General features: G+C 42.8%; 1 protein-coding gene across 1 annotated transcript in view; it reads right to left on the reverse strand.

Annotated features, from left to right (window-relative positions):
• Positions 1-284: 284 nt before the first annotated feature.
• gnmt (glycine N-methyltransferase) overlaps positions 285-15,760 on the reverse strand; it is a 55,256-nt gene continuing 39,780 nt past the window's right edge. Inside the window, exons 3-6 of the mRNA XM_072551006.1 lie at positions 8,785-8,898; positions 7,673-7,815; positions 4,845-4,966; positions 285-2,241 (exon numbers count right to left, since the gene is read on the reverse strand). Of these exons, the coding sequence (XP_072407107.1) occupies positions 2,070-2,241; positions 4,845-4,966; positions 7,673-7,815; positions 8,785-8,898 (551 nt within the window). The 3' untranslated portion in view covers positions 285-2,069. The remainder of the gene's footprint in view (positions 2,242-4,844; positions 4,967-7,672; positions 7,816-8,784; positions 8,899-15,760) is intronic.

Below are 15,760 nucleotides of genomic sequence, written 5' to 3' on the forward strand. Positions count from 1 at the left end.
GGAGATGCAAACCAGTTTTGGGGTTCAAGCCTTATGGCAATGCAGTCAGCGAGGTGTTTGTGTTCCTGTTAACACTAGATCACTCACTGACCGGGAAGCACCAATGTCCAAAGGCTCTGGTTAAGCCAGGAGGAGAAGGTGAGGGAAGAAACAGTTACATGATACATCTGATGCTCTGCAGTGTGCTGGAGGAATGGAGATTAAACGATAAAGGATCTGCTTTTAAATAACCAGACATTAATCACAGCTGGTATTAACAGTACTCAGAAAGAACAACTCCGATATATATATATATATAGCACATATATTCACTTGTGAACAATGAATCACATTAGAGTATATGCCTGAGAGATGTCACTGTGCTTTTTGTTAGCCACAAACAGTAATAATATTAATAATAATCATGGTCAAAGACTTAAAAAGTGCATAATGTCATTCAGACCCTGCAAGCCTCAGCAATCTTATATTTTTAAACATTCCCCTACAATAGGAAGGGTGCTGAAATGTTACTGTCGACAGATCAGCAAAACCCATACAGTCAACTGGAAGCTACCATGCTGCACTGCCTTTGTCTATGGTGACCACGCCAAACCGTAAACACGGTCTTTACCACAAAGACAAAAGGGAGGTTTTTAGTTCAAGGATACACAAGGGACAAAGGACCGAATTATAAGTAAATCCAGGCAACACAGTGGCTCAGTGGTTAGCATTGCCACCTCACGGCACCAGAGACTCAGGTTCAATTCCGGTCTCAGATGACTGTGTGGAGTTTGCATGTTCTCCCTCTGAGTGGGTTTCATGCAGGTGCTCCAGTTTTCTCCCACAGTCCAAAGATATGCAGGTGAGATGGATTGGCCATGCTGAATTAGTCAGTGTCCAGGGATGTGCAGGCTAGGTGGATTAGCCAAGGGTTGGGGGTGCTGGGGCTGAGTCTAGGTGGGTGCTCTTCAGAGGATTGGTGCAGACTCATTGGACCGAATGGACTCTTTGCACACAGTAGGGATTCTACAAAATCCAATAGAAACCTTGGCTTCCTCACTGGAAAAGGGGGTACCTTAGAAACAGTTAAGGTAGTGATTGGGGAATAAATGATAAACTAACATTAAAATTATGAAATTAATCATATAAAGACTGACTAACATTTAGAATGAATTATCAGATGAGATAGTTGGGTCAGCATTCACAGGAACAGTCAAGAAGCAATTGAATGGGTGATGTGTGGAATTATTTGCTGAATGGATGAACGAAGATGGGTTATCAGGCTTTTGCTCATTTGTATCTCTCCCACAATTAGAACTGGTAAAGTTTACGGCTGTGTATATTTTTATTTCTTACAACAGCCAATCAACCATCACCTTCAAAACAGCTCCACTTATTAAGGAATATGGCTCCTGCTTTTCTGAGTGGACTGGAGGTCAAAGGTGAGGTTTTCTGGTTGTTAATAGTTTCTGGCTTGAAACTTTTCCCTCGACTTACAGGACAACTAAAGCAGAACCACAGAATTGCTGTGACACTCTTGTCATGTGCTGCTTTAACCAAGTAAAACACGGAAGGTCCTTGAGTAAACAGGCTGATCGCACTGGACTCAATGGATGTGTGCACACCTACATTTGCTTCCTGGCCTTACAGATTAATGCCCCTGGACACAGTGCTGGGGGGGGGGGCTTTAGAGGCTTGTGGTGCCCACTCACCTGCCGTGGGCCATTTTCAGGAGACAGGGACCAGTCACTCTTCCTGAACACGAATGCCATTCCTAATATTTGGTCAATGTTGACAGCTTTGGGTCTGGGTCTGGATCTGATACAGGGACAACAGTTGACACATTCAGCCAGACTTTTCCAAATTACAATGTAATTATACAGATTATTGTTCCCATCCATGATCCACACCAATTGCTAAATAGAAGACATGAACCTACAATCTGCTAACAATGATGATTTGCACCTCCTATTTCGATCTTCTTCTTTCCCTCCATGCATTTCCTTTTTGTCATTGCTCTTGTAATTGCATATTGCCTAACCCCATCATCCCCAGTGACAAAGTCTTCATCTCTCCTGAGAAGGGGTTGTTCAGGCAGTCTTCTTCACCACGTGGATGAAATAGCATGGAACGTAATCCTGGCCTGGCGTGTGGGGTTTGAAGTCACTGTACAGGCTGTGCTGACATTTCCCTTGGAAAGCATTCTTCAACAACTCTGTGAAGGCATCCACGCGGTGAGGATAGTAGGACAGGCGGAAGGTGCTGAGGAGCAGAGAAGGAGGCAAAGGGTTTTCATTGGGTTGTCATACAATCATTAACAAGGAATGGCAGCCTTTGTGCTTTTCAATGTAAATGTTACAGAGTAAAGTTTCACGTTCCCAACCCAAAGCAAGTAGCAACACAAGTGAATTAGGCATGCAAACTCAACTGGACGGTTTCCAGGATACTTTATACAAACATATGAATTAATAGGAGGAGGAAGTCATTCTATCTCTCACTTACCCATTATATTGCAGTGTGATCACTCAGAGCTGGGCCTGACTGACAGATAAATAGTCCAGGTTATAAGGTCTTTAAATACTTGTGTGTTTTGAAAAGGATGAGGAGTAACAGTATTAACATAGAAGAATATTTCCATTTGATAAAGAGAAGATATAGGGAGGATGACAAGACTATAGAAATGCCAAGGGTAGGTTGTTGTGTCAATGCAAATCTCCAGTGAATTTTGTTTATTTCAGTGATAAAATTGCAGGACACTGAACACAGAAATCAGATTGGCTTGTTGCAAAAACAGAGCAAGAAACCCATTTATATGACGCCTTTCATGATTTTAGGAAATGAAACAATTCAATTTGTACACAGCAAACTCCTCAAATACCAACGTGAAAGGAAACAAAACAATCTGAGTTTTTTTTTGTGGATGTTGAGAAAAGGAAAGGTCTTAGCCAAGGCACTGGGAATACTTTCCACTCTCTTTTTCGAAACAATATGTCAGAGTTATTACATGATGTGCCAACTCTCCAAATGATCATCTGCTACTGAATGTCAGGGCAAATAGCACCTTGATTTAACATCTCCCCTCAGGGATGATGCTGCCTATAGTGCAGCAGTTCTTGAGAATCACACTGGAGCGTCAGCCTTGATTATCTTGGAGCGGGACTTGAACATATCATGTTCTGACTCAGAGGTAACAATGCTACCAACTTCACGTTTCACTGAAGTGCCTGCTAAAGTCCTAAAGGCACCAAATTTCCGATGTGCATGCGAGACAATGGAACAATAATTTTTTAATTCAAAAAATGTTGTATGAGGTATAGTGATGTGCAATGAACCTCTATTAAACAGAAAATGATCTCAGACCAAACCACTAAATTTACAATAGAATCTTTTTTTATAGCATGAGATCCAGAGGAATAAGAGAATTATGCCATAATTAGGACACAATTTCAAAACTAAAGGGAAAGGCACTCAATACTGAGATGAGGACTTTTAAAAAAAATTTCAGATGGCTGTAAACCTTTGGAACTATATACCTGTCAGGGCTGTGGAAGCTCAGACCTTGAATGTACAAAAGGTAACAGATCTCTAAACACCAATGATGCAAAGGGATATGGGGAAAATGTAAGGAAAATGAATTTAAGCCAAGATTGTACTGAATGTCAGAGCAGGCTGAATGACCTACTCCTGTTCCATTGTCCTGAAATCCCTACAGCATTCCTTTATCCAGAGCAAATACTACATAGAGTCATAGACATGTACAGCATGGAAATAGACCCTTCCGTCCAATTCATCCATGCCAATCACACATCCAAAATTAATCTAGTCCCATTTTCCAGCATTTGGCCCACATCCCTCTAAAACCCTTCCTATTCCTATACTCATCCAGATGCTTTTTCAATGTTGCAATTCTACCAGCCTCCACCCCTTCCCCTGCAGCTCATTCCATACACGTACCACCTTCTGTGTGAAAAAGTTGTTCCTTGGGGTCCCTTTGAAACCTTTCTCCTCTCACCTCTACTTTTTGGCTCCATTACCCTGGGAAAAAGACCTTGGCTATTCCCCCTATCCATGCTCCTCATGATTTCATAAATTTCTGTAAGGTCACCCCACAGCCTCAGCCTATTCATCCTCGCCCTGTAGCTCAAACCCTCCAACCCTAGCAACATCTTTGTAAATCCTTTTTGAACTCTTTCAAGTTTCACAAGGTCTTTCCTTTAGCAGTTTCTGCAAAGAACTTCAACAAATTTGTTAAGCAAGATTTCACTTTTGCAAAACCATACTGACTCTGCCTGATTAATTTGAATTTGTCTACAAGTCTGACTATAACATGTTTAATAATAAATTCTGACATTTTCCCTAAGACAAATCTGAAACCAACTGCCCTGTAACTTCCTCAATTCTGTCGGTCTCTCTGCTTAAAAAAAATCATTATTTTCTCATCTAATGGAACCTACTTTAAATCTAAGGAACTTTGGAAAATTAGGACCAATCCATCAACTTTGTATAGGGCAAATGCTCATTTTGTTAGTTCTTTTCTTTTTCAGATATCAATAGAAACAGTTTTTTATATCTCTAGCAAATATTTATATATTTACATGTTTTAATATTGCTAGGTCCTTTTTATAATTCCAACTAGTTGTCTTTCGTACTGTAACATTTCCCCCCTTACTAATCCTATCGTGTTGCTCTTATAAACTTATTTAACCTTCTGAGCTGCCACACATCTTTGTAAAATTGCATGTTTTTTTCTTTTGTTATAGTTAACCACGAATGGTGGGCTCTCCCCTTAGCACTGTTTGCTCTCATTGGGCTGTACATATTCAGCATTTTCTGAATTAGTTTTCTGTTCTTGGGCACAATCCTACCTCACATCTGGTTGTTCATTGCTGTCCATGTTTGGAACCTGAATAGTATAATCCAGTGTCACCATGTGAGGTCTGTTGTTTACATACAGCACAGAAGTATTTATATCCTTGGTGAGGTCACTCTGGAAGGCAAAAATTGCAAATACGTTACTCCTCTCTGATGATATGATGACTTACAAATATTATTTTAATAAGTAACTGAAATAAAAATCATGTAAGCCATTCTCCAACAAACACACTGGGTGTATGTCTCTCACTTAACACAACGTCAAAAGAGTGTAACAAATGTGCTGAACTGTGAGGGAAATAATTGACCTCTCCCCTCTAGCAGCTTGGTTAAAGCTAAGCACATATTACTGAGTAGACAAGACTCTGAATTGCTACTGTCTGTCACAGGAGCTACATGGTTTGTGCTGATGCAGTAAGAAACTGTTATTGTACGGCTCAGGGAGTTTTGCCTTACAACAAACAGACAATGCTACAGCAATGCAACATCTATGGAGAAAGAGAAATAGAGTTAACATTTCAAGTACATCTTCGGTTCTGAAGAAGACTCATACATGATTCGAAAGTAGTTTGGAATAGTATCATGGTTGGTTCAGACATGGTGAACTTAAGATCCTATTCCTGTGCTGCACCATTCTAGACTCTATGATGCTGACATGCCTGCTAAGTTTTCCCAGCATTCTCTGTGCTTGCTTCAGATTTCCAGATCTGCAGTATTTTGCGTTTATCGGAGTTTGATTTTGCATCTCTGTATCTGACCTGGAGGTGCATGGCTTTAGCAGTGCGTACTTGCAAATGACAATAACAATTTTCAACTAAAGGAAGGCAATGTGCTGAGACCACATGAGGTATCATAGAATGACATAGTATTGAAGAAATCCATTTGACCCAAAATGTTTGTGTCATCTATTTGAAATTAGACCCAATTCCTGTATCCATCTCAGAGCCCTGCACATCTTCCTTTTCAAGTATATTCCAATTTCTGTGATTGATTCTAATTCAAAAATGATTTAGAAAATACATTACAGATCAGAACAACCTGCTGTGTGGAAAAAAAATACTGTTTCCATGTTATACTTTTAGTTCTTTGGTCAATTATATTTCAGGGCCCTATTGAGAGCGATTGTGTTGTGGAGGACTGGAGGAGAAGTCCCAAGAGTGTAATTTGCTCAAAGTGAACTCAGGTAAATACATCTAATGTCTGTGCTAAAGCATCATTCTGAATTTTTAACCAAAGGTAAAGTTACTATCCAGATGAAGGAAAGATGAGTAATCGTCACCTAATCCAATACAGATTTGAGATGGGAGAGACAAACATGGTGAATGAATAAAATATACGTGTCATGTGCATGGATTTTCAAGAATAGTGAGTGTGGAGAAGATTTGTAGCTCAGGTTGAGGTTCTGAACGCAAGTTTGCTCGCTGAACTGGAAAGCTCATTTTCAGATGTCTCGTCACCATACTAGGTAACATCATCAGTGAGCCTCCGGTGAAGGACTGGTGTTATGGCCTGCTTTCTATTTATGTGTTTAGGTTTCCTTGAGCTAGTGATGTCATTTCCTGTGTCAGTGATGCCATTCCCTGTTCTTTTTCTCAGAGGGTGATAGATGGCATCCAAATCGATGTGTTTGTTGATAGAGTTCCAGTTGGAATGCCATGTTTCTAGGAATTCTCATGTGTGTTTCTGTTTGGCTTGTCCTAGGATGGATACATGTCCTTGTGCATGTAACATTCATCCTAGGACAAGCCGCACAGAGACATGCACGAGAATTCATAGAATTATGGCATTCCGATCAGAACTCAATCAACTAACATATCGATTCGGATCCCATCTATCAGCGTCTAAGAAAAATAACAGGAAATGACATCACCAACACAGGAAGTGACATCACCATCAGAAATGATATCACCTGCCCAAGGAAAGCCACCCAATAAGCAAATAAATAGAAAGCAGGTCATAACACCAGTGCTTCACCAAAGGGTCACTGATGATATTACCTAGTATGGTGATAAAACGTCTGAAAATGAACCTTCCAGCTCAGCGAGCAAACTTACATTCATTTTCAAGAATACTTTAGATAGGTACAATAAAGGAGACTACTGGAGAAAAATAGTGGGTATGGTTTTCAGAGGAAGAGCAGAAGTTTGGATCAAAAGATGGTTAGAAGGGTAGACATAAAGAATTAAGGACTAAAACATGTATCTTCAAATTGAGAATGAAATGGCTATCATATAGGTAGGATGGCGAGGCAATGAAACATATGATAACAAGATTATGCTTGGTATGTGAATATAAAAAGAGAGGATTGAAAATTGTGGCTACAGTTTCCAACACTGAGGAGATTCAGGGTTAATTTAATAGAGCTCAAAATTAGGAAGCGATTGGTTAGTTAAATCAAAACAGAATATCTCTGGGGATTGGTCTGAATCTAGAACAGGGGAGCATAGATATATTAAAGATGATAAATGTAGCGACATTTTGGTGCCTTAAAACAAATCACAGAATCCCTGCAGTGTGGAAACAGGACATTTGGCCCAACAAGACCGTACAGACCCTGTGAAGAGTATCCCACCCAGACCCTTTCCTTTACCCTATTTCTCTCCATTTCCCCCTGACTAATGCACTTAACCTGCACATCTTTGGACTATGGGAGGAAATCCACACAGACACAGGGAGAATGTGCAAATTCCACACAGTCACCAAGGCTGGAATTGAACCTGGATCTCTGCCGCTATGAGATAGCAGTACTAACACTGAGCCACCAAGGCACCCAAAATGCAGAACACTCTCAGACAGCTCCATGCCTATCGGCACGAATTACCTTGTAATAAATATTTTTGCCTTTCGGTGCTTCGCCAGTATCTAAGATGGCATCATAGTTCCTGTGGTCAATGATTAAAATCCCACCTGGTTTTACCATGCTGGCAATATTTCTCAGGGCTAGCTTCTGGTCACTCTGGTCACCTAGAGAAACAAAATTTAAAACAATTCCAACTGGCCGTTCACTGATTAGGAAGGAGCTGATTTCACCCAGGTGCGAACTTAGTCCAGGAAAAAAAATCTGAGACAAGAATCCCACATGTTTCCCAGTTTTAACAGAGGGGTAGAGTGCCACCAATCCAGTCCCATGAATTAGGATCAAATCTTTCACATACAGAATTCTTTGGGAACTTGACAGGGTAGATGCTGCTTGTGGGAAGAGTCGAGAACCAGAGGGCATAATCTCAGAAAGAGGGGGTCACGCATTTAAGACAGAGGTGAGGAGGAATTTCTTCTCTCCGAGGTTAGTGACTCTGTAGACAGCAGAGGGGTGTCAAGGATGGGTGTTAAATATATTCATGGCTGAGGTGGACAGATTTTTAATCAGTAAACGGATTAAGGGTTATAGGGAAAAGGCAGGAAAGCGGAGTTGAGAATTATAAGATCATCTCTTGAATGCTGGCACAGACTTAATGGGCTCCATGGCCTATCCATGTTCACTCCCATGTCCTTTCTGGTCTTATGATCCACGAAGCAGCGGCCTCCATTTTAAGTGTACCTATTTTTACGCACAGCGTTCGTACTCTATGGGAATCGGGAAGGAATGCAGATTGGTAGGTTCAGTGTTTTTGCAGCACTACAAGTGCGGCAAGAGGACCAGGAGTATTTTCCCTAAGGCCAACAAGCTAACCTTGAAACCACACCCTCCATCGATATCTCTGGTCAACCCATCAGTACTGAAAGGCCCGCCCTGACCCTCCATCAACCCCTCTGATAGCAAATCCCTACCTCCCCACCCCTGCAAATAAAGCCTTGGCACAAACAGCTCCTGATCGATTGACCAAAACAGCATCTTCTACATCACGGGTATCAAATGCCCCGCTGATGTCAAACCAGGAACTCTCTCTAGGTTTTGCCAGTGAAAAACAGGAAGTAAGCTCTTTTTTCTTTTACCTTTGAAGTCTGGTAAGTGCGCAAATGAATTTCCTAAACAAATTACAGCATCGAATCCATCACCGGGCTTCTGGATGTCGTTGGGTAAGGTCAACCAATTAGCTTCCTCGATCACTGTGAAGGAAAGTGAGCAAGTTTACAGCTCCTGTTAAAGACTCACACTTAAAAACTCCTTCTGATGCAACTCGACCTAGCATTAAAAACAGAGCCAGAATGGGGTCATGCCACAAAAATGAGGCCATTTGTCCATCATGCCCATGCTAGCTTCCATAGATCAATCAAGATCTATTCACACATTCACACAATCTCCTCTGCGCAAGCTTATTTCACTTAAATTCCAATACAAATTATTTTTAAACCATTCATCATCTGTGAAATAACTCCACAAAGACGGTCATTCTGTTACCAAGTCACCCTTTATTTACACATGCACAGTACTTGATGCTGGTCCAGCTCCCACAGAGCCAGCTCTCAGATTGAACAGAATCTCTGACACTCCAGTTTATAGCTGTCAGCCAACGCTCCCTGATGGGACCAAATTTAACAGCGCCAATCAGGGAAATCATATTCTATGAAGTCAACCTGACTGACCTCGTTACAGTCACTATATCCCTCCCCCTCTAAGTCTGGAAACATCGGCCTATTCTTTCTCTTGTAGCCTCTCCTGGGGCACTTTTGCACTGGATCCAGTTCATAGAGTCATAGAGATATACAGCACGGGAACAGACCCTTTAGTCCAACTTGTTGATGCCAACCAGATATCCTAAACTAATCTCATCCCATTTCCAGCACTTGGCCCATATTCCTCTAAACCCTTCCTATTCATATACCCATCTAGATACCTTTTAAATGCTATAATTGTACTAGCCTCCACCAAACCTTTTTCTTCCAAACCTTTCCTATTCTTGGACTTATCCAAATGTCTTTTAAACATTGTAACTGCATCTGCATCTATCAATGTCTCTGGCAGCTCATTCCATACATGCACTACCCTCTGTGTGAAATTGTTGCCCTTTAGGTCCCTTTTATATCTTTCCCCTCTCACCCTAAACATATGCCCTCCAGTTCTGGACTCCTCCACGCCAGGGAAAAGACCTTGTCTATTTACCCTATCCATGCTCCTCATGATTTTATAAACTTCTACACAGGTCACCCCCAAGGACAACAGCCCCAGCTTATTCAACCTCTTCTTCCTCCAACTCAGCCTCAGATACGTGCAGCGTGTATCGGACTGTAGCCTGCCTCTTGGGTCCCAGAGAGTCTAGGAAGAAATTCATTGTCTTCTTCAGGTGGTAAAGGCACTGAGGCTGCAACGTCTGCTGTGTCTGTCGCAGACTCCGAGCTTTCATCCACGCCAGGGGGAGGGGACAAACCCACAGGTTCTGACAGCCTGAGCAGCTGTTCTGAGGAGCTGGGTATGTTTTGCTCCCGCCCCAGTTGTGAGTTTGTAGGTTTCATTTGGTCCACGTGCAGGCCCCACCTACCTGAACTTTGCACGTCACAGGATGTGACCATGCCCGTTATCCATGCAGGGCCATTTTCCTGGTTTTGGATCAAACTTCATCCCGTGAAGTAAACTGGCTCTCTTGTTTAGTGGAGACTTGTGCCTGGCATTAGCATTAGCAACTTTGCTGGAGCTACCCCTGTAGTTATCATCAGACAGCATGGAAACAGACACTTCAGTCCAATCTGTCCATGCTGACCATAATCCCAAATTAAACTAGCCCCACCTGCCTGCTCCTGCCCCTTTTTCCTCCAAACCTTTCCTATTCTTGCACTTATCCAAATGTCTTTTGAACATTGCAACTGCGTCGACATCTATCAATTCTCTGTATAAAAAAAGTTGTTCCTCATATCTTTTTTGAAAATCTTGCTCGTCTCATCTTAAAAATCTGCCCCCTAGTCTTGAAATCACCTCCTTGAGGGAACCTCTATAAATGTCACCTCTCAGCCTCCTATGCTCCAGTGAAGAAAGTCCCAGCCTATCCAGCCTCCCCTTATAACTTAAACCCTCCATACCCAGGAACATCTTGGTAAATCTCTTCTGAACCCTCTCCAGCTTAATAATAACCTTCCTATAACAGGATGACCAGAACTACACACAGTATTCCAGAAGAGGCCTCACCAACGTCTTGTACATTTTCAACAGAACATTCCAACTCTCATACTAAATGCCTTCAATAACCACCCTGTCTAGCTGTAATGCAAATTTCAAAGAGTTATGTACCTGAACTCCAAGGTCTGTCTGTTCTACAACAATACCCAAGGCTCTATTTTTAATTGTATAAACCCTGCATTTGTTTGTTTCACAAAAACGTAATAACTTACATTTATCCCAATTAAACTCCATCTGCCTCTCCTCAGCCCACTGACCCAATCGATCAAGATCTCTTTGTAATCTTACATAACCTTCTTCACTATCCACTTCACCATCAATCTTGGTGCCATCCACAAACTTACGAATCGTGCTTTTTCTATATTCTCATCTAAATCACTTATGTAAATGACCAACAAAAGTGGACCCAGCACTGATCTTCATGGAACACTGCTGGTTTCAGCCCTCCAGTCTGAAGAACAACCCTCCACCATCAGTCTCTATCTCCTGCCATTAAACTAAACTAATTTGACATTCAATTGGCAAGCTCACCCTGAATCACATCTGATCCAACTTTACAAATTAGTTGCATGAGGGGTGGTCCCATAATCAAATAGAAACTGAGACAGTTTGATAATGAGGTAGGCTGTAGGCTGTTTCTATAAGTCTACCTTCAAATTTGGACTATACTTTTTGTCAGGCCATTGGATGATGGATGGTATGGAGCTGTCCGAACATGACGAATGCCATTTGACTTTCGGAAAAATTCAAATTCCCTGCTGGCAAACGATGGCCTGTTGTCTGTGACCAAAACTTCTGGGAGTCCATGTTTTGCAGCAGATGCCAGTAGCTTTTGTATCATTGTCCCTGTGTTTGATGAATGAACTCTGTGCACATTCAACCACTTTGAGTGGGCATCCACAATGACTAAGAACATTCAGCTCATGAGGCCAGCCAGCACTGTTGACATGTAACCGAGTCCAAGGTTTACCCGGCCATTCCCATGAATGTGGGGGAGCTGCTGACTGTAACTTTTGTCCTGTTGGCACTGACCCACCAACGCTGCTTTGTCAGCATCCAATCCTGGCCACCAGACATAACGTCTCGCCAGCATCTGCGTGTTGGAGACTCCTGGATGACCTGGGTGGAGTTCAGCCAGTCTCTGGCAGTGACCTTTGCTCAGGACAATCACTCTTGATTGGTCTCACCGGGTTCAGAATGTTCTCGATTCTGGTTGCGAGAAAAGGCCCTTTTGTTTCCCCCAACTGTTTTAGTTTGGCTAAGACTTGATCATTTTTGTGTCCATATTGTCAGTGGTGACTGACGGGCTGTCCTAAAAGTTTAAAACCAGAACGGACTCTTCCAGGCGTGGCACCACCAGTGGTGTATCTGCCAATGGGAGGTGGCTCAAGGTATCCATATTTGCCACTCGGCCTCCCAGACAGTGTTTTAAATTGTAATTGTACACACTTAGAATGAGAGCCCACTGCTGAATTCGACTGAAACTGTGGGTGGCACGGTCTTCTGCGCTTTTTGTAACCCTACCAAGGATATGTGATTTGTTATTATTACAAATTTATGTCTGTAAAAGGTATTGGTGGAGCTTTCTCACACCAAACATGACCCCTAAACCTTCCTTCTCTATCTGGGAGTATTTGCACTCTGCATCAGCCAGAGTCCTGGAAACTTAGACTATCGGGTGTTCCTCTCCATTGGGCAATCTGTGAGCTAACACTACCCTGATACTATATGGGGAGGCATCGCCTGTCAGCACCAGATCTTGCCTGAACTCAGAGTCACCTTGCATGATGATAGCTGCTTCTTCATTTCACTAAAGACTACAGCTTGGGTACTAGACCATTTCAGAGGATGACCCTTTCTTAATAGCAGATGTAACAGTGTCAGGATGGAGGCCAGGTTAGGTTTGAACTTACTGTAATCATTTTCCAATCCAAGGAAACACCAAAGCTCCAGTATAGACCTAGAAGCTGGGGCACCTTTGATTGCCCTTACTTTATCTTCCATCGAGTGTAACCTGGTCTTGTCAATTCTGTAACTCAGGTAGGTCACTTGCAGTGCCTTAAACAAACACTTTCTCTTCTAAGGCCCTCTAAGGAGAAACATTGAAGCACTATGTCCAAGTTCTCAGTATGCTTCATTGATCTTCCTTGTTGTTAGCACATCATCCAGATAAATGCTGACCTGGGAGTAGACCTTGTAAAATGCTCGCCATGGTCTGCTGAAAAATGGCACAGGCTGATGACACCCCAAAAGGCAGGCTTGTACTGTCCCGAGGCTGCCCATTCACAAGCTGGACTGGTTTGATGATCCCTTCACTTGACAGCCTCCTGATTTCTGCCTCCAGTTTTGCCCGTAAGGCAGATGGCACTGGGTGACCCTCACAGAATCACGGAACTGCTTCCCACTCAACATGTAAGGTAATCTTAGCTCCTTTGATAGTCTCTAGAAAAACATCCAGGTACTTAATTAGGATGTCACTCAGGCAGCCATTCTCTAATCGAAAAAGGTTGAGCTTCCTCAACCAATTTTGCCCCATCTGGCTTGGGCCTGAGCTTTTGACCCCAATCAAAGGGAACTGAGCCAGCTGTTTTTCATCAGATTGGAACCAAAGTTGTTCCCTTAATCTCTAAAGATTCCCCAGTGAAGGGTCTCAGTCTCGCCAAGGTCTTTCACAAACTTAAGGATTGGAGTCCAGAGAGAATGTCATTGAAGACTGATTCTGCAATCACTGATACAGCTGCGCTAGTATCAAGCTCCAACAGAACCAGGTAAACATCTAACCAGACATTTATTTTGAATGGCTCTGATTTGGACATTGCTTAGCAATTTATCTGCCTCAAGCCAGATGTAGGTGGGCTTTCCAGGGTGTGCACTCTCCTGGATACCGGTCTGTGAGTTAACTTACTCACTCTAGGTCTAGTGGGACTCTTTTGCTGCCTTGAGTCTACATACTGGCAGCCACTGCAATGGCCTGTCAGTCCAGATCATGAAGAAAATGGTGACTGTTTGGCCGAGGGTTGGCTTTGTTTTGGGGTTTTGCTGTACGTCGACTGAGAGTCCCTCTGTTCAGGAAATGTCCTGAGTGGGTCTATGCCATTACTTTCACTCAAGTGGTGTTCCCAAAGCTTAGTCAGACTAGCGAGGGTGTCCACATCCTTCAGCATACCCAGTAAATCATATGCTATACTTGCTGCATTTTCCGGTGACAAAGCCAGTTGTAGTGACGGTCTGAAGTCCAGTTCGACTTCAGCTAGTCAGCACTTTTGCGTGGTTACGTCATTAATCCCATTCTCGTTACCACTGAAATAACTCCACAGAGGATAGTATCCCGTCCACCAAGTCACCCTTTACTTACATGTGGAGAGGCCTTGACACTGACCCAGCTCCCTCAGAGCCAGCTCTCAGAGTGAACAGGATGTCTGACACTCCTGTTCTTATCTGTCAGCCATGGCTCCCTGATTAGATCAGATTAACAAACAGAAAACACATATTCTAGGAAGTCCACCTGGCTGACCTCATTGCAATCACACCCTCTTAGACTGCAGGTTTGAGGTCACAGCATTGCTACAGTGTGGAAAGAGGCCATTCACCCCATCTAGTCTGCACTGATCCTCCAAAGAGCATCCCACCCAGACACAGCCATCCTCATCCTATCCCTGTAACCCTGCATTTGCCATGACTAATCCACCTTGCCTGTGCTTCCCTCAAAGTTTAGCATTGCCAATCCAGCAGACCTGGACATCTTTGGACTGTGGGACGAAACAGGGGGAAACCCACACAGACAGGGGGAGAATGTGCAAACTGCACACAGACAGTCACCCGAGGCTGGAATCGGATCCAGGTCCCTGGTGCTGTGAGGCAGCAGTGCTAACCATAAAGCCCAGGTCCAGATCCTTGCCATTGTTGCATAAATAGTATGCCTTCTCTGGTTCTCCATGCATCTCTTGCCCAATGCCTTAAAACTATGTTCCCTCACTATTGCATGACCAATGAACTTTTCTCTGTCCACCTTATTTACATCTGTCATAATCTTGTACACAGCGCTCAAACCTCCTCTCCATTTTCTTTTCTCTAATCCCAGCTTTGGCAACCTTAGTTTCTCTTTAAGCCACTCATTCCTGGGTAGGTGTGGACACCGAAAGTGGCCACCGGTCTCAGGAGAATAATGATGGCAATTGCCAATAGTTTCATGGCCAGTGTCTTGCAAACTCTGGGCCGATATATGGGATTGCAGAACAGGCACATAATTGGCGATAGACATACGGTTTATTTGGTGGAAAGAATAAAGAGGCTGCACATTTCTTGAAAAACAGCATGGATACTTGGAGCAGAGAGACAGCAACACAAAACATGACAAGCAACAACACAGAAAAGCAATGAGGTTCACTTCTAGCAGGGGAGAAATTAAAAGCAGAGGGTTATGTTAAGTTTCTCAGAATCATGGAATTATTAAAGCTCAGGAAGCCATTCATCCCACCATCTCTGTGCAGGCCCCCTATGGAAATGATGCACCTTGTACTTAATATTCTCTTCAAATCCTGCACAATTCAGATTGTAAATCAATTCCTCCTTGAGTACCTTGATTAAACCTACTTCCTACACACACTCAGGTAGTGCATTCCAGACACAAACCACTTGCTCTTGTGCTCATATCGTTATTGCTCTCTTTGCAAATTATTTGAAATCTTGGTACTTCTGTTTTCAATTCTTCCACCAATGGGAGCAGATTTTCCCAATCCTCTCTGCCCAGACCTCTCATGTTTTTACATAACCCATCAAATCTCCTCTCAACCTTGCCTTCTCCAGCGAAAACAGTCCCAACTTTTCCAATCTAAATTCATAACGTTTGAGGTCTCTGGA

Source organism: Chiloscyllium punctatum, chromosome 3, assembly GCF_047496795.1.
Source record: "Chiloscyllium punctatum isolate Juve2018m chromosome 3, sChiPun1.3, whole genome shotgun sequence".
Taxonomy (NCBI): domain Eukaryota; kingdom Metazoa; phylum Chordata; class Chondrichthyes; order Orectolobiformes; family Hemiscylliidae; genus Chiloscyllium; species Chiloscyllium punctatum.